Source organism: Durotheca rogersii, assembly GCF_024521655.1.
Source record: "Durotheca rogersii strain YMJ 92031201 chromosome Unknown GGS23scaffold_16, whole genome shotgun sequence".
Lineage (NCBI taxonomy): Eukaryota > Fungi > Ascomycota > Sordariomycetes > Xylariales > Xylariaceae > Durotheca > Durotheca rogersii.
Genome location: NW_026251247.1, coordinates 94993 through 111943, shown reverse-complemented (window position 1 = coordinate 111943; position 16951 = coordinate 94993). Strand labels below are relative to the sequence as shown.

Sequence of the window (16951 nt, the reverse complement as noted above, 5' to 3'; positions counted from 1 at the left end):
CGCGTTTCTTCCCCCTCTCTCGCGTCCTACGGACCCCTAGGCAGCCAGTGCAGCCTGGCCCCGAGTCGCCAGGACCGGAATGGATCGATGTAGGTAAGTTGCCCGCCTCCCCGGACGCGCGCTTCGCGTCTCGTCTTGTAGCTGTGACGAAGAAATTTCGAACAATCCAATTCTTACAACACAATGGGGATCATAGTCTCTAGAATTACACTGAGCAATTCCTAACCCGCCCTTTTTCTCGGATCACGGGCTTGGTGGAGATGGCTAACACGAGGCAGAAACAGGAAAGATATTTTTTTGCCTTGACGATCTTGGTGACTGCTAGTGCCTATATATACATATATATACGCATGTATATTCTTCTCTATTCCAAAAGGTACGCTGTCTCCCGCGTTGTCTTCTATCTTCCGATCCCAATGAAGCTAGGGCTTCTAGGTCGATAGCAGCCGAAAAAAAAGAAGGGATAAAAGGGAGGAGTGATGAAGAAATCGACAAATCTAGGGAATTCCTCATTCCGAATCATACCATGTAGATTTTGTTTAGTTTCAGCCTTGTCTGACCCTCACCATTTACTCGGCTTGCCTGTCGCTAGATCGGTGTATCTGTTGCTAACTCTTGGGCTCCGTCAGGTACATACATAACCCCCCCAAGCCGCGCTCCCTCCCCTCCATGTCGGGTCCATATGAGGATATCTTGAACGAACGGGCGGACATAATCGAACCCCCGTGCCTTGTCTCGTTCTAAGCAAGGCCGTACAAGCCTTGTGGGAGAAGGTCCACGGGGGATTCTTGTTGAGAATTCGTCATCTGATTGCGTCTTGTCGACCTTGATGTCTGATTCCTACCAGATTGCTGCAACACCGATGGCTAACAGCACGGCCTCGCAGGTATTATTCCGTCTTCGTTCGCCTCGGGTGGCTTCATCGCTAGATGATGATCATTACTATTCACACTGTTTGATCCTGTCCAATGGGCACGGATATGATGTGGTAAAAAAATCTGATTTAATGAGGTACGTGCGCAGGGTTGTCGCTCAACTGACTCACCGTAATCAAAGCTAACTTGATCCCGTAGCCTGATAGCTTCTCATTGCCCATCCCTCGCTGGTGCTCTTGGTAGCTGCCGTCACTAACATGACGCCCGCCAGGTAATGTTAGCATAGCGTAGTCTGGTGACTGGATACCTGTTGCCCAAGGTGAGTTTTTCTTTCTGCTGTTCGGACGGGAGCCTCGCGGATGATATTGTTTCTGCATTCATGTCGGATTTCTTATGACGAGATTTTCACCTTTCACCTTGGAGAACTGAAGAGGCCGTGGGGGATAATTGTACTATCTTGTCGCGTTTGAGATGGCAGCTAACGTCGCGGGCCTAGGCTTTGTTTCGCCTACCCTCCACCCCATCCACGGTACAGATGGATGTAAATAAGCCAACCAGGACCGCCGGGGCTAGCCAAGCACTGGGCTAGTCGTCAGATAGAAGGGGTGAGCCGATGGGGTAGCTTGCGTCCGTTGCGTATAGCCACATCCGTAGAGGAGGGGTTCCCTGTGCATGGGTGGATGGATTGGTTGGATCGGCGTGGTTCGATGCCTGCCCAGTCCGCATAGACAAAGAAGTGACAGGTCTACTGGAGGCATAGTGTGCCCAATCTACTATCTGATACCCATACCCGTGCGTACCAGGCCCACTGGAGAGTGTCTTGTTGACGTGCTAGGATTGCCTCATGTGCGTAGGTCTACTTTGGGGAAGGTTTCTAATGGCGCCGATGTAAATACTCGTACAGACGCCCACTACATCGATGCCTCTGAACGAGTGGTTGTTTTGTTGGAGTCATTCAGGCGGGAACCGGGATATTCTGGGGAAAGCGGGTCGATGCCGACGGACGGCCAAGCTCAGATGGAATCTCCCCGATCACGAACCCCACCAGACCTCTACCTACCTTACTCGAGACCTCACAAAGAGCCCCTCGTCTCGATCTAGTGTACGGTTCCTTTCCGTGCTACTACATGTTCGCACGACTCGTGTCTCCCCGTGTACTTTGAGGGCTTGCGTGTCCCTACACTGTGCGCGGAGCAGACAACATAGGTATCTTACCTCCTCTGCGGGATGGTACGTCGAAGTTGAACTGACACGGCAGACCTATCTAGGTACCTTGGCTATAGGTAGGGAGGTCCCCATCCAATCTCGAAGCATCCACCACCACCTCGCCTCACCTACCCTGGCCTGACCTCTGTCACGTATATACACTATATGTATGTGTACACATACGCGAGACCCGAAAGAGAAACCGGGTTCCCCTCTCGTTCCCACTGCTGCATCACCACCCCTACCAGAGACCCCGGCGGGCGAGACGTGTACCGCGCCGGTGCCACTTCTCCCCTCCCAGCCTCGCGGACAAAGAGACGGACAGGGCGCGCGTCCCTTCTAGACGCTCCCGAGTGGTGTCATGCTCATGCCACACGCCGCGGGCCTACCTCTTACGTGTACCTATATACCTACCTACACGTACAGAGGAGAGAGCTAGAGGGTACGATCGATGCGGGCGTTACCTTGGGCGTAAGCGAAGATCGCTACGATCTGATTCGGCAGCCGCACGCGGGAGTTCGCCGCGATGCTTGTGCGTAGCGTGCGCGGGCGGGCGCCACGTACCTATGGTATGTAGGCTAGTCGTCGCCGTTTGTCACCCCTCTCCCTCTCCCCCTCCCCTCTCTTCTGTCTCTTCCCCTTTCCTTTTGCGGGGTAGAGGGCTGGACAGCGTGTGTATGTACCTACACGCACTGCCCTGATTGCGTGACTGAGACATCGGGAGGGCAGGAATGTGTGGGTGAGAGAGAGAGAGAGACAGAGAGAGATAGGTAGGCAGGGAGGCCGAGAATGCGTGCGCATCTAGTGAGATGGAGACGGGCCCGCTTATGTGACGAGATGATGGAAGTCGGGGACGCTGGGTGCTACGTAGTAGACTGTCGTGTGTCTGGTCCAGGTAGGTCGGTAGTCCATCGAGCACCGGGCGTCGGAGATGACACTCCCCCCCCTCCTCTCCTTTGTCTGGGGCAGATGAAAGATGTGCTCATATCAGTCCACAAGAGCCCCCCGAGGTGGCTTGATGGCCTGTCTTGTGTCCGTCTTTCACCCGGGTACATGAGACAGACAGATAGGCAGATAGACAGAGGGGTAGGTAAACGGTCCCCCTCCCTCGTCCTCGTCCTCATCCCTCCTCTGATCTGACGGGGATCACCCCGATGGCTCGACCCCATTGGTGAAGTCATCAAGCTCAAGCTGTGATGTAGGCAACTCATTAATGTGGTTCCCCGTCTGCTATTCGCCCCTCCCACGCACGCTAGGCGGGCGGGTGTAAGTATTCGATGTAGCTCCATGCCTCCTCTCCTCTCCTCTTCACTCCTCCTCCACCACACGTCCCGTTCGATCAATCCGCTTCCGCGATGGGCGCTGGCGATCGCGCGGTCTGCCATTGGATCGTCCGCGTGCCTAGCTCGCTCTACCTCTCCGGCCCAGCACCTATATAAAGCGAACACGCACCCGCCTCCATGGCTTTCGCACTCTTTTTTCCTCGCCCACCTTGTGTGTCTTGTCCACGCGCAACACGCACACACACACCTATCTTCCGCGAGCCCCTACCTATTCTCCGTCCTGCGAGCCGTGTCTAAGACATAACCTATCAGACGAGGGCGCGTAGTACCAGACACCAACCATTCCGGCTGTGAGAACCGAGAGATCGACCAACACCACCACCCGCCACCATGGACAGCTCCAAGACCGGCAGCTCGCCGACCGCCTCGTCGAGCACCTCCTCCCGACGAAGAGTACGTCCCCGCCACCCCCCTTCTCCCCCTTCTCCCCCTTCTCTCTCCTCCGCAACCTATTCCCGCTCCCCCCCCGACTAACCCTCGGCGCCGGCAGAGCTCGGGCCCGTCCTTCGAAGGGCTCGTGAACCAGAAGCGCGGCAGCGACCCGGCTGCGCTCGCGCGCCGCGCCAGCCTGCACGACCAGAAGCCGCGGGCCGGTTTCTTCGGCCGCATGTGGTACGAGTGAGTCACCCCCCCCCCCCGCCGTTCCGCGGATGAGCGCAGCAGAGAGAGAGAGAGAGAGAGGGAGAGAAAGAAGCAGAAGAGACGGACTGCTGCGCGCCGCAATCCCCGTGGCGGAGGCGCGCGCGCACGAGAACACGAGAGCACGGCTGACCTGCGACCCGACACACGCAGCTTCACGCGCGGCCCCGTGAGCCCGACTAAGTAGCCGCCTCTCGACGCGCGCCCGCTCGCCGGCCGGCTGGCTATCGAAGCGACGTGGCCGCCCCGTTTTTTTTTTTTTTACGTCTCTCCCTCGCCCGTCTCTCTTTCCTTCCTTCATCTCTTAACCCCCGATCCTCGTATCGACACGGCGTCACCCGGGGCCAGACAGGCGGGGCGGAAGCACTTGCTTTTGCCTTTTCTCTAATTCTCTCCTTGCTACTTTCTCCCATCGGTGTCCGGGGTGGGCCCAGGAGTCGGAAAGGTCAGATTGTGCACTGGAGGCCGGCGGTGGCGGCGATTTGTGTCTCGCGCGCGCTCTTAGCTGCAAGAGAGAGAGAGAGAGAGAGAGAGAGAGAGAGGTGCTTGTAATTTTATCTCTCCCTTGTGTCCCGCTGGTGTCTTTTCGGCGTCCTTTCTCGGGGCACGGAGTGGCGGGGAATAGGTCCGGTCGAAATTGTATCTAGCATAAGCCCGTACCCGGGAGAGGAAGGCCAGTCGGCGGCTAGCCAAGCCAGGCCAGCCAGCCGGAGAGCAACGAGTGGGACTCCCGGAAATTGGGAACTGTGTATCAACATGGCGGCGCGCACGCCTTGCAGCAACTCGCATATGAATGCACAGTATATACCGTTCGTTAGCAGTACTAAGTAATATCGTACCTGCTAGTTAGTCGCAACGTAGCCACGAAGTAGTCGAGCTGTTCTCGCCGACATCATACGCCTCGTTCGTCACCTACTATAGTCTTGATAGACTACTTACCTACCGTAAAACCCTTACCTAACTTGTTAGACGAAATCAGGATTGTTCACCGCCACGAGAACCGTGACCACAGCACAAGGTTGGAGGCGAAGTCTGGCTTGAATTCGTGCTATCTAGCAATTCTAACGCATGCCATACACACGCCATTGAGAGAATCCAGTAGCATCCCACTTAGACAGAGATCCCCCACCAGCCGCCTCCGTTGTCGAGGGTTTTCTTTTTTCCAAAATTTTTTTGCCTTTTCTTTTCTTTTCTTCCCCCTCCCACCCGGGGCGCTACCTGTATTGTGGTAGCGATGTTGTGTTCCAGGTAGCGCCCCTTTTTCTTCTTCTTCTTCTCCCCCTCTCCTTTTTATATTGTAGATCTGCCACGTCTCGACCGCGATCTGGCGCGGATCTATCGAGACTTCTCCCTCCCCTTATTAAGGGGCCCGGACGCGTTGCACGTTTGTTTCCAATCGAGGCGGGGGCTTTATGAGACAGCACGGGCGAACCCGCAAAATCCTGTCTGCTAGGAGACGCGACCAGCCCAGCCCCAAGTCGCGTATCGCCTTCAGACCGGAATCCCTCAAAAGAGTGAGGCCGGTTGAGGCGACGGACCTTTTCTGCTCCTACAAATGTTCGTTCCCACACCCCCGGGAGGCTTCGCGCCGGCTAAATGCCGCCGCAAAGGGGGCAGACCGATACTTCTTTTAACGGGGTGGGACGGGTTCTCCTCGGCCGAGTCCGAGATGCTGGCTCCGGAGCAAAGTAGCTTCTGCCGCGGTTCCCCGAGGGGTTCTTGATTCCATCATAGTTTCTGCCCCCTCGGTTCTGGCATATCGCTCTTACTATCGCGCTTATCTCCTTCAGAAAGAACCCAAACATTCGAGGTACCAGGGGACAGGCGAGCGTCGTGGGGAGTTCGAGCCAAGCCCTACCTGACGACGACACCCACCTGTCCCCTGCCAAGATGCCGTTTAAAAACTTCCGCGCATCCCAGTTGTAAATGTCAGCCCGATTGCGAAAAACACTTCGAATTCCGATACTTCAGATTCCGAAAAAACCGCAGCAAAGTTGCGACGTGGCGGGGGTGCATGAAAATTTTCCATGCCGCCTAGCCCCATCAAAGTAAAATAAAAAATAAAAATATATAAAAAAGTCCCGGTCCACGGACGCCACAATGGCGGGCCGTCCGGACAGACTGTAAACGCGAGTACAGATATACACGCAATCGTCGCTCCAGCTTCTCGCCGTGATCCGATCCCGGACGGTGCTGTGGTCCGAGATGGTCTCTTGAGTAGAACACCACGACTTCGCTGGGCATGTGGGCTGTAGTCGTCTTCGATCTTCCCCGTCTGGGATATGGCGACCCCGCAAACACGTATAGGAAACCGCAAGCTATAGCCTCGAGGTTTTGCACTATAGGTTCGGGGTGGCAATGATGTCGCCCGCTCTTCGGCGGAATTCAGCGGGTCGAATATAGGTCATCCGGATTATGAGATCCGGTCCATTCCAGGGCCCCTTTATCGTCTTGCCTAGGACGGCGCTCGTCGAGAAAAGGTTGATTTTCTGCGAGCTCTATAACCGCTCCGGATCATGAGCTCCGGATGATTCTCAGGCCGTTTATCGTCTTGCCTAGGACGACGTTCATCGAGACTATCTTGCTGCTTAGGAAATGGTGAGCACGAGCTCGAATTACTTGATAGCCTTCCGAGAGAGGGAACTCACACAATATCGGCGCCTGTGTCACATACCCAGACCTTGAACAACGCCTCGAACGCTTGCTAGTATAGAGAATACAGTTGCCGTTCCGTTTACCGTTTCTATACGAGACCGTCGTCGATGCAGACAGATACCTAAATCGTTCACCGCCGTATCCTATAGTGCCCAATGGAACCTTTACCGAACGTAGGAGTGCTTTTCATCGTTGACCTGCTTATCACGGTTCGTAAGTTGGGGGACTTGGGACCAAATTACTGTTAGAAGATGGAGCGAGGGGCGAGAGGAGGTAGCCTACCGTACATGACGACGAACGCCATCTACCGTCTATGAATGAGGGATTTGGGAAACCGAATATTCATCCAAAAAAATCGTCATGGTCGTCCATTCCGTGGTAGCCGTACGCCGGTGATCCCGCCGTCAAATGCGACAATCCCGCGCTACTGTGGCCTTTTAACGTCCTGCCTAGGACGACGCGGCAGCGGAGGAGACGGAGGAAACGGGCGTAGGCTTCAAGCCGCCGTGCATATCGGCGTCACGTACTAGTACTAGCCCATGAGGATCGGCGAGGTAAACCTCTCAAAGCGGCCCGTCTAGAACAAGAGCGCGTAAGTACTTGCGCGGCCATAAGGCGACGGGGTAGCACTGTTACGGTAACGGACCTGCGGCATCCAGGTTGAGTCATTTCCCTCGACTGGTTTCGCTTCCTAAGCGCTCGGCACGATCTCGTCAAGAGCGCTTAGATTCGGATTCTCGCAGGTGGGTAGGCGGTTGCGGTTGCATCGTTTTGTCCTGACCTCCAGCGAAGGAGATCAGCCCGAGGGCCGTGAGGAATGACAAGTCATCCGGTCGAGCGGCGACGCAGGTCACGCCGATGAGGAGAGGAGAGTTGAACGCGAGGAGTCTCCATGGCAAAACCCCTAAAATCGTTCAACATGCTTAGTGCAGACGGAGGAGAAGAGAGGGCGGGTTCGTGGAGGATACGGAATGTAGGGGCGCGTGTTCTATTGTTGACAGGTCGTAAGCTGTTGTTGGGGAGGGGGATTAGGAAGGGAGAGTGGGCGGGGGTTTTAAATGTGTGAGAGAGAGAGAGAGAAGAGGCGACCCCCTCCGGGCTTATCTAATATTCAACGGACATGTCCCACCTTGGCCGGGTTTACTTTGGTACATAACCGACGGCGACTCCACCCATCCAGCGCCTCGCCTGTATTACAGGTACCTACCTAGGTACCTCCTAGTACCTAAACCTAAACCATGAGCAAGCAAGGTTATCAGGTAGGTACCTCCTAGGTACCTGGGTAGGTAGCGGTACCTATCTTGATGAATCCCCTACGCCTAAGAAACCAGAGGCCAGGTACCCGCGCGCCCAACTTCAAATTGGAAAGTACCTACCTAAAGTAAGGGAGAGAAGCCCTCAGGTCCTGGTACCTAACATGACCACCCTTGCTTCGCCGACGGATGCTCACCTTGCGCTCCCTTCGGCAGCCGTTCCTATACACAACTACCTCTAATCTCCCAGAGATCGTCAGCCGGACACCGTGTACGGACTGTTTACGTATGTCTACGCAAGGACGCCACAGGAGCCGTCCGATCCGAAGTTCCTCTATCGTTCTCGTACGTTCTACCTGCGAATCTAATCTATACTAGACTCATCTGTAAGACTCGAGGCGTTGAGCCGTCGCAGCACCCTTGTGACACCTGAACAATCAGGCACCTAGGACGGAGGTCTGTGATTGGTCAGGTTGTGGGAAAACGCACAACTGTCAATTGACCTCAAAACGCTGTATTCGAGCTGTTTCCAAGTAGCTAGCTATTCCTTCAATTCAACAACAGGTTCACCTTTCAATACGCTTTGTATGCCTTCAATAGGGCAGCGAAGCCACGAAAGGAACCAGCCAAGAAGCACACCCTCGCCAAAATCGCCATATGCTAGGACGCGGCCTCGATGGCCAAGTATGCTGGTAAGAATGCTGCCAAGGAGGCTGTTCTAGGTACAAGTTCTTAACACGCCTCGCTCCGCCCTCTCCGTATTGTAGACCGACACTGCGTGGTAAGCAGCCGTAGGTCTGGGTGCTGACGCAATATTCTTTGTCGACCGCGCCGCCGATGTGGGTTCCGTGAGAGCAGCCAGCAGGTTGGAGGTGGTGGCAGAACGACGACAGCTGTCCGTCTCGAAAACTGTTTGGAATCCTAGCGCACATTGTATTCCCTGACGGTGTTCTGCCGAATTGTCGCCACCTTTAGCCGTGCTGCTGAGGGAAGTCGGTAATAGGCAGGTATCAATCCTGGGCTGTAACGTAGGTAGTAGAAATCCGTAGGCCTGGTCGAAGCGGTACCCCGTCGACAGCGCCAACCCTAACATGATAGTGTCACGTAGAGGTTGCACCTCTTCGTTGCTTACCTCAGCAACAGGAGCTCCTATATATACGCTCCCGTTGCTTCCATTCCTTTAGCTCGTTCTTAGATAGATCGAAGACCTTTTCACCTTCTCTTCGCTCCTCCTCCCGTTGCTCGTGAGATAGCTCCTCGCGCGTGCTCTCGCATACGTAGCTCCTACCGATAGCTACGTGACAGATAGAATAACGGACGTTCTCACTGGATATGGCTACCTGTGCCCTGCTCTTCCGTAGGTTTCTCCACCAGTTCAAAGCCTCTTTCCTCAAGCTTCTCGTTCCACGATCCTGGGTCCTCCACGATTTCTGTGATAAACTCGGCCGAAGCTTCGACGGAGTCGGCCGCGGTGCGTCGTGGGCCGGCCGGCGGGGGGACGTGGTTCTGAGCTCGGCCGCCGGTCCAAGTCTCCACGACGGTGAACTTCTGGCCCACCTTTCCTAGAAGGTCCGACACCTAGTCGTCCTGCTTCGCCCGTCGTGAGAGCGGCTCCGCCGCGCCAGGGTAGTGGGGTAGCCCCGGCTTGAACAGCACCGCGCGGTACTCGCCGTCGTCGACGTCGGTCAGCACGAGGGCCATACCAGCGCGAAAAAAAGTCTTGCGCCACACGGTCGGCAGTGTCTCGCTGCGCTCCAACGCCCGTTCCGCGAGCTCCGCCCGGTCGAAAAACCACGGCGTTAGCAAGCAGATCGCGTGTCGCTTCGCCGAGCTTTTAAGCCCGCTAGGCCGGCTGATCGCGGCGTCTGCGAAGTCCAGGAACTCGCCCACCGTCGCATAGAATCGCGACTGGTGGCCCATCGGCCGGTACCACACGCGCCGCCGCTCATCGTCTGCGAACGCGACCGGCACTGGGAATAGCCCCACCCTGGACGCCGGCCCGGTCCCCGTCAGTACCAGCCAGCACAGGTACTCGCGTCCCTCTAGGGGCCCGTTCTGGTCGTTGGGATACAACGGGGTGCTTTCGTCGTCGTCGCGCCCCTTGTGCTCGCGGTCGATGCCGAAGAGCTTTCGGCGCGTCACCGCTTCACCCACGACAGCAACCTCAAGGGGGCTAAGGTGCACCGGGGGCCAGGCGCGGCCGTAGAGGCGAGCGGCATTGAAGCCGGTGGGAGCCGTTAGCGAAGGGGGACGCCGCGGCGCTACGGTGGAATCGACGGCATCGGCCATCTCGGCAAAACGGTCGATTTCCCGCATGAGGGCCGTGGCGGGTCCCGTCTCGTCCCCTCCGAGGTTATGCCGCCGAGCACTGACGAAGAGAGACACAAGCTTTTCGATCGAGCCGGCTGGGAACGGGGCTTCGTTGTGCTCGGCGTCCCAGCTTGCTAGGACTAGGTAATAGAAAGCGGGGTCCCCGCGCAGACGTCGATACACGTCCTCGTTTCTATTACAGACGCGAAAGAGCAGTTCGACTCGGTTTCTCATCAAATCTCGAGCCTGGCTTGGAGTGATCCCTGTGCCGCGTTCTCCTGCGGAAAGGGTAGAGAGAAGGTTTACGGAATCAGAAGGGAACCCGTCGACAGACCCAAAGGTTAATCCTGGGAGGCGCTCCAGGACCAACTTTAGCCACTGTCTAGACATCGTGGTTGAGGCTTATTTATTAATGGTATCGTTAGGGCGAAAGGTAAATTTAGTGTCGATCTCCTTAGAGCTAATGGTTGGCCGAATAGCTTCTTAATGTTGCCCTCAGGTTAGAAGGCCAATCCGGGGCCTGATCGATGGTGTTTCCGAGGTGAAAGGCCAGTCTATCCAGGGGATTGCTGATGATATCTCGCCGGTGGAAAGATCTATTCAGATGACTGTCAGCAGCGCCGTCCAGAAGGAAGGATGATTTGAGGACCAAGGTCGGGAGTGTGTGATGACGAGAGCGTACGAGATGTATCTTGTGTTGGAATAAGTATTGCCCCCTTGGAGGGGAAGTCTGCTAGACTGAAAGATACGAGAGACGATGCGTGAAGGTGAGTCTTCGGGATCGACCTGAGATAGTGTGTAGCACGCAATTAACCAAATCTTGATGCTGCATCCGCGTCTTGGGATCTTGAGTAGAAAATGAAGTTGTCGGCGTGTTAACGGAAAAGCTGAGGAGACTGTGGGTGGGCGAAAGGAATCAAAGGTCCAAGGGTAAAGGGGGAAGAGGGGGAAGGGGGGGAGAGGGTAAATTATAGCCTCTGGTTGCAGTGGAATAACACTCAATAACGAGACAGAGGCAGGTACATTGGAACGCGGGAACCGCGCACAGGCACCTTGTCTGTTCTGCTCTGTTCCATGTACACAGGTTTGCCAGCGACATATCAATATCTCGCCGAGGCGTAGAGCCGCGGCAAGGGGGATACAAGCGGCTGTCAACCTGATGACATGCCAGCTAAATAGGGAGGAAGGGGACGGGGGGCTGGTCCGAAGAAGGCTTCTAGAAGAGGTGCCCTTATCTGAAGGACTGCTGCTGCCCGCACTGCCCATGGGGACGGTAGGTATAGCAAGCGGTGCTTTGCTTGTAGGGGCTTCTCGTTTGGGCTGGGGTTTGCTGGGGAAGCCAGCTCCGTTGCCTGGGCACCCGCCCTAATCGAAGCTTCCAGTTGCTAGGGATGAGGCCTGGCAGGTGTAAGGCCATGTTGTCGTGAGCTGGGAAGACACCCCTGAGCATCGCCTAGTAGTTTTTCTTCCCGGGGGATGTAGGTGCAAAAAGTCGAACTCGAGGCTTCACGAAAACGTGAACTCGACCCCCGTCAGCATGGTCGGCAGGCGGCGCAGCGATTCCGGACCTGAAAACGGTCATCTTGCTTCGCCACTCACGGTACCAAGTTCAGGCAACGGATCAACAACGGACCAGGCAGAATGAGGCTCAGCTAGTCACGTTTGCTCCGTATTCAGTTGAGCCTCGACTACATCTTCTTCTGTCCCCCCCTATTCACCCCTTTTCCTCATCCCGACCCCCTATTCGACAGAGTGATGCTATTTCCAACATTTCAGCTACTGAAGGATGCCCAAGATGCAGGGGCTCCAAGCTCCAGCTCCAGCTCAGCCATGTCATCGGCCAGAGCGCCTGCAGGTTACAAAATAGAAGGGGAAGTGTAGGTCTATCTAGGAAGCAGAGGAGGCCATATCTCGTACGAGATCCTGGAGAGCTGATCACGGTCGCGCCCAATGGCATCAATGTGACCACCTGCCCGATCAACACATCTTGGCGGAGAACAAGGCAGCTCTCGCCAAGGCGCAGGGGGGAGTTCGAGGAGGTGAGGAGGCAAGGCATTCTTTGAGTGTCAATGCCGCCCCCCTTTTTTCTTCGCGTCTTCCACTCCCCCCGTCCCTCCTTTCGTTGTGATCCGGCCAGAACTTCGCTCAGTCGAGTGTGGCTCAGCTAGTCGAGAAAATCTTCTTCAAAATCTGCTCGCAAAGCATCTCCGGGCTGCCCGTGGAATCGAAGGTGATGACATGGTCGTCGTTGGGGCGACAAGGGCTATCGATCCACTTGGCGAAGAGCGCGCGCGCGTCCTCGTCCACGCGAATCCCGTTCCCCTGCGCTGCGGCAGGCGGACAGTCGACGGCGGATCGCTGGCTCGCCATAGCAGGGCGGGCGCGCAGGCGCTTGTCCAGCAGGTCGACGTCGCCGACCTTGCACTCAACGTACCAGTAGGCGTAGCCGTGTTGGACCGCCAGAGCGGTACCTTGCTCGAGGACCTCGGGGTAGTTGCAGGTGCTGTCGGTAATGACGCTGAGGCCCTGATTCATCATGAAGTCCTTGGCCAGCTTCCACTGGAGGAGGTAGGCCTGCTTGGCCGCATCGTCGAACGGGATGATGGCTGATTCGAGAAGGCTGGACCTGAGGACGTCGTGGTCGACTATAACGCCGCCGATGCACGGCCTGAGCAGTCTTGCTACCGTGCTTTTGCCAGAGCCGGGCGCACCGGACATCTGGATCAGGAGTTTGGCTGGTGGTGTCTGTTTAGGGGTGGACATCTTTGTTGTGTTTTCAGGAAAAGGTCAAGGGCGGTTATGTGAATATTTGGCGATGAATATTGGGGGGGGGGGGGGGGGGGAGGTAGTTAAAGTAAGGGCATGGGGTATGAAGGTATGAGAAGGAGGAGAAGTGTGAAGTTGGAACTGAGGGGAGGAGAGAGCCATATATACCTAGGAGGTTCATTTAGGACACGTGATTACAGTACCTACACATCTTGAGGAGGCGCAATGGGCGTTGCATCACGAATCGAAACAAAAGGTTTCTATTTCCAACTACCGAGACTGGCTATCCTAATTTGGCAAGTGAGATACTTGGTTTGATCGTCGTGTCTGAGCCCGGGTGCTGCTGGATGATGAGCGAGTGGGAATCGCCGTCGGCGGAGTAGTCAAAGAGCCGCTTGCGGACGTCGGAAAAGCCGGTCAGGGCGAAGAGCAGCTTCGGGATATCGTAGCCGTAGTTGCCGCGCTCAAACTTCTTGTCCGAGTCGTCGCCCAGGAGCGGGACGCGGCGGGGGCTGATGAGCGCCACGTCCTCGTCATCGTCGGGGTTGAGGCGGCCGAGGATGTTGTGGATGTTGGGGGGAGTATGTTTCTAGAGGGTACGGGGATGGGCGTTATTCACACATACTCATATCCTACGTAGCGGTTTGTGGATAACCAACTATATTCCCAACTCTCAGCTGCCTTTCTCTCTCTTTCGGGCAACTCGAGGACACACAACCTAGACTAGAGATAATACTCAGAGGCTAAGAGGCATCACCACACCGTTATCTTCCAGAGTTACATAGCCTTCGAGTAGGGGTCAAAACTAAGGTATATTCTCCGTGCCTAATTAGCAACATATAATTGGTGTTACACTACATGCTAACTGTCCATCAAGGACCCAAAGCCTAGATTTCCTCAAGCAGGGTCCACCACCACTTTGTCTCCTATAGTAATAGTAGGAAACTGGGCCTCCTTGGTGCCCATGGCTGTTGAGGGTATGTGACACATGTGCGTACCAAAGAATACCTTGCCATCGAACCTTCTCGTCTTGCTCAACGTGATATAAGGCTCCTCGCCCTTCTCCGCAGTTTCCTGATCTATGCATATCATATGGCATCTCCGACAGGAGCCTAGCATTCTGAAGTCTTGCTGCCCGATTCGTAAGCTGGCCCATCGATCCTCCGAGTAAGCAGATGGCTGCGCTTCCGAAGCCGACGAGCCGATAATAACATTAGCACGAAATACTTCTGGGGAGACCGCCTTCCCCCCCCTTTGGGCGATTTGCTCGTTGAGAACGTGCAGACTGGATAAATTAATCGCAAGAATGGGACTCTCGTTGGATAGTAGGATCCGCTGTCGCTCAGATTCCGAATCGGAATCAGGAGGGGTGTCCATACCGGGAAACTCGCAGGGTATCTTGTACTGAGCTGTCTTGTTGACCTTTTGGTGTTTCTGGAGATGAGCCTTGGCATATCGCATGCTGGTTCCCAGACCACCCGGCGGGAAGCGAGCTAGCGCGCACGGCACCTCCAAGATAGTCGAGAAGAAATCGTTTACTTCGCTTGAGGTATATACCTGGGCGGATATCACCTCCCCGCAGACTCTAGAGGCCATCGCCGCGGACGGGACACCTGCTCGAAAGAGACCTGGATTCGCGGATAGCGGAACTGATATACGAGTCGGGCCATTTATCGGCCAAGACCCTTGGTACGAAACTCGCAACTTTCCACTAGAAAAGTCAACCACTGGCCGGATGAGAGCCATGCGAGGATGATGCTTTTGACTTAATGCCTGACCGGTTCCTCGATGAACCAAGCACCATTCCCGATCCCATGCCAACCCCTCCGGCCTGACTTCCCATTGTGTTCCAGCAGGGATACGGAATCCACCACAACTCTTTATGGGGTATACGGTGATTCTTTCCACGTATAAGTCTAGCGAGTCCCCTGGACTAGAGGTTGGAATTGGCGGCGTGAGTTCAGCTATCCTCTGAGTCCGATAAAACTCGTCAATGAACGCGATGAACTTTTCCACGTCCGCACTAGTACTTATCGCCCCGAGGCTCACTCGAATGACCCCTGTTGGTCTCCCGTTCATAATGTCGTTCTCGGTCCCGCACCGAAACCCCGAGGAGAAATTTCTCTTCATTTCCCACGGTTGCAGGTTGAGGGCACGCGAGATTCCGCCCGGATTGCAAAGGCCTCCGGTACGAACGTGGAACCGTTTCAGCACTGCGAGTTTCTCGAACTCGACCAAACTAATCGGGTTTCCCAGATGATTTTGCAAGTTGAAGGTCACGACTGGACCATTTCCCATAGGGGATTCTGGCGTCCTCGAGAGTGAGGGATGGGAATATATGACACATACAGGTTGGCCATTTCCATGCTTCAACGCGGCCAAACCATGATGTAGCCTTTGGCTGAGCGAAGATGTATGGGCCGAGACGTCGTTCATAGATCGAAACAGCCGGCGGTGGGTGTCTAGGGCCGAGTCCAGGGCGATAATGTTGTGTATTGGCAACGTCCCATCCTCCAGCGACTCGTGGAGGGCTTGTGTCTTGGGGGCATGCCATTGCTCTGCCACACATACCACCATGTCGACCGTGCCGCCTCCAAAGTATTTTCGAGACTGGAATACCGACGCCGCTTGACGCCGCACTATCAGTCCGCCCAGATCTGGGAACCCGAAGATTTTATAGAAACTCAGAACAGTGAAGTCTGGCGCCGTTTCCGAGCTGCTCAAGTCGAGCGGAGACGTCGGAACGAAAGCGGCGGCATCGAGCAGCGTATACGTTTGACGGCCTGGCATTGATTCGGTTTTGCGTAGCTCTTCAGGCCAGCTCAGAGGAAGCCGAGAGCCATCCATGTTGGACTGGGCCGGGTATGCAAAGAGGACTGGCCGAGAGTCTTCCCCAAACCTGGCCGCAGGGTCGGTTCCGCTTATCCAGCTGTTTACGGCGGCATCGTCGAGACACAGGCTATTAGCGGCTTCTTCTCTAACACCTACCAAGCTAGTGTGGCACGCTTCATGATACAAGTAGTCGAAGCGACCGGGAGCGCCCCTAAATGGTTCGACCACAAGTTTGACGCCCGCGGTAGCATTGGCAACAAAGATGAGGTCAAACTCGGAAGGGTCGGCATTGAAAAACTGCAAGACACGAAGACGGATATCCTCGATTCGAGAGGTGGAATTCTGCGAAGACAAGGAGGCAGAATGCGGATTGCCAAAGAGATTCGAGGTCAAGTCGGCCGCGAACTTGTCTATGAGAGACTTCGCATACAACGTCGTCCCAGCATGGTCGAGATAGACCTCGTCTGTCCGGTTGTTAATTCCCACAGTCTTCGGTAGAGGGGGACTACAGTTGAACAGAAATCTTGCCTTGAAGCTGAGGGAACTCGGTCTGTCGAAGCCCCTCAATGTGGCTGTCGTATGCCGTACTACCATGCTCGTCTGCCATATCGAAGGTGGCGCCGCTGTTTTACCAGATCCAGACATGGACGTCGATTAACTGTCCTACCCGGCAGACATGCTTTCGCTTGGGAGAGAAATACTGATGAGTGTAAGGGAGTCAAAGTGGACGAACAGAAACGATGTCCTATACATAATCCTGTGTGCGTCAAGAGTGGGAATACCGACGACGTATGCTGATGTGGCGAGAAGTACCGGCCTACGAAGTCAGAGAAGGGAGACGGTGGTTGACAGTGGCCGCCGACGGCCGACGGATCTAGAGACAGGCGAGAGCAGCTGGCGGAAGATCATCTTGTCTCGAGTAGGTACCTAGGTACCTCCTGGGTGCCTAGGAGGTACTTTCTTGGAAGCCAAGAGTGGGGTGGAGGGAGCAGGCACTTGAGCCTGACTTCCATGCAGGCAAGTACCTAGGTGGACACCCAGGTATCTGAACAAGTTTCAGCCCGCGCCTCAC

At 55.5% G+C, this 16951-nt stretch overlaps 5 protein-coding genes across 5 annotated transcripts; 1 reads left to right on the top strand and 4 right to left on the bottom strand.

Annotated features, from left to right (window-relative positions):
- Positions 1-3547: 3547 nt before the first annotated feature.
- On the top strand, positions 3548-4464 carry GGS23DRAFT_127095 (uncharacterized protein). The gene is made up of 3 exons (XM_051511135.1): positions 3548-3817; positions 3915-4042; positions 4217-4464. Exons 1-3 carry the CDS (start codon positions 3755-3757, stop codon positions 4248-4250), a joined length of 225 nt encoding a protein of 74 aa, XP_051370418.1. The 5' UTR covers positions 3548-3754; the 3' UTR covers positions 4251-4464.
- A 4719-nt stretch (positions 4465-9183) lies between these two features.
- Positions 9184-10671, bottom strand: GGS23DRAFT_611312 (uncharacterized protein; the record flags this gene model as incomplete). Its single annotated transcript, XM_051520396.1, has 2 exons — positions 9184-9549; positions 9628-10671. The coding sequence occupies 2 exons, from the start codon at positions 10669-10671 to the stop codon at positions 9295-9297; spliced, it is 1299 nt and encodes a 432-aa protein (XP_051370417.1). The 3' UTR covers positions 9184-9294.
- Positions 10672-10776: 105 nt separating this feature from the next.
- On the bottom strand, positions 10777-11994 carry GGS23DRAFT_126899 (uncharacterized protein). The gene has a single exon (XM_051511133.1). It carries the CDS (start codon positions 11545-11547, stop codon positions 10882-10884), a length of 666 nt encoding a protein of 221 aa, XP_051370416.1. The 5' UTR covers positions 11548-11994; the 3' UTR covers positions 10777-10881.
- A 3-nt stretch (positions 11995-11997) lies between these two features.
- On the bottom strand, positions 11998-13114 carry GGS23DRAFT_574499 (P-loop containing nucleoside triphosphate hydrolase protein). The gene has a single exon (XM_051516747.1). The coding sequence runs from the start codon at positions 13042-13044 to the stop codon at positions 12442-12444; it is 603 nt and encodes a 200-aa protein (XP_051370415.1). The 5' UTR covers positions 13045-13114; the 3' UTR covers positions 11998-12441.
- Positions 13115-13840: 726 nt separating this feature from the next.
- GGS23DRAFT_574498 (PLP-dependent transferase) lies at positions 13841-16764 on the bottom strand. Its single transcript, XM_051516746.1, has 2 exons — positions 16408-16764; positions 13841-16343 (listed from the first exon to the last, which is right to left on the bottom strand). The coding sequence occupies exons 1-2, from the start codon at positions 16484-16486 to the stop codon at positions 13945-13947; spliced, it is 2478 nt and encodes an 825-aa protein (XP_051370414.1). The 5' UTR covers positions 16487-16764; the 3' UTR covers positions 13841-13944.
- Between the last annotated feature and the right edge of the window lie 187 nt (positions 16765-16951).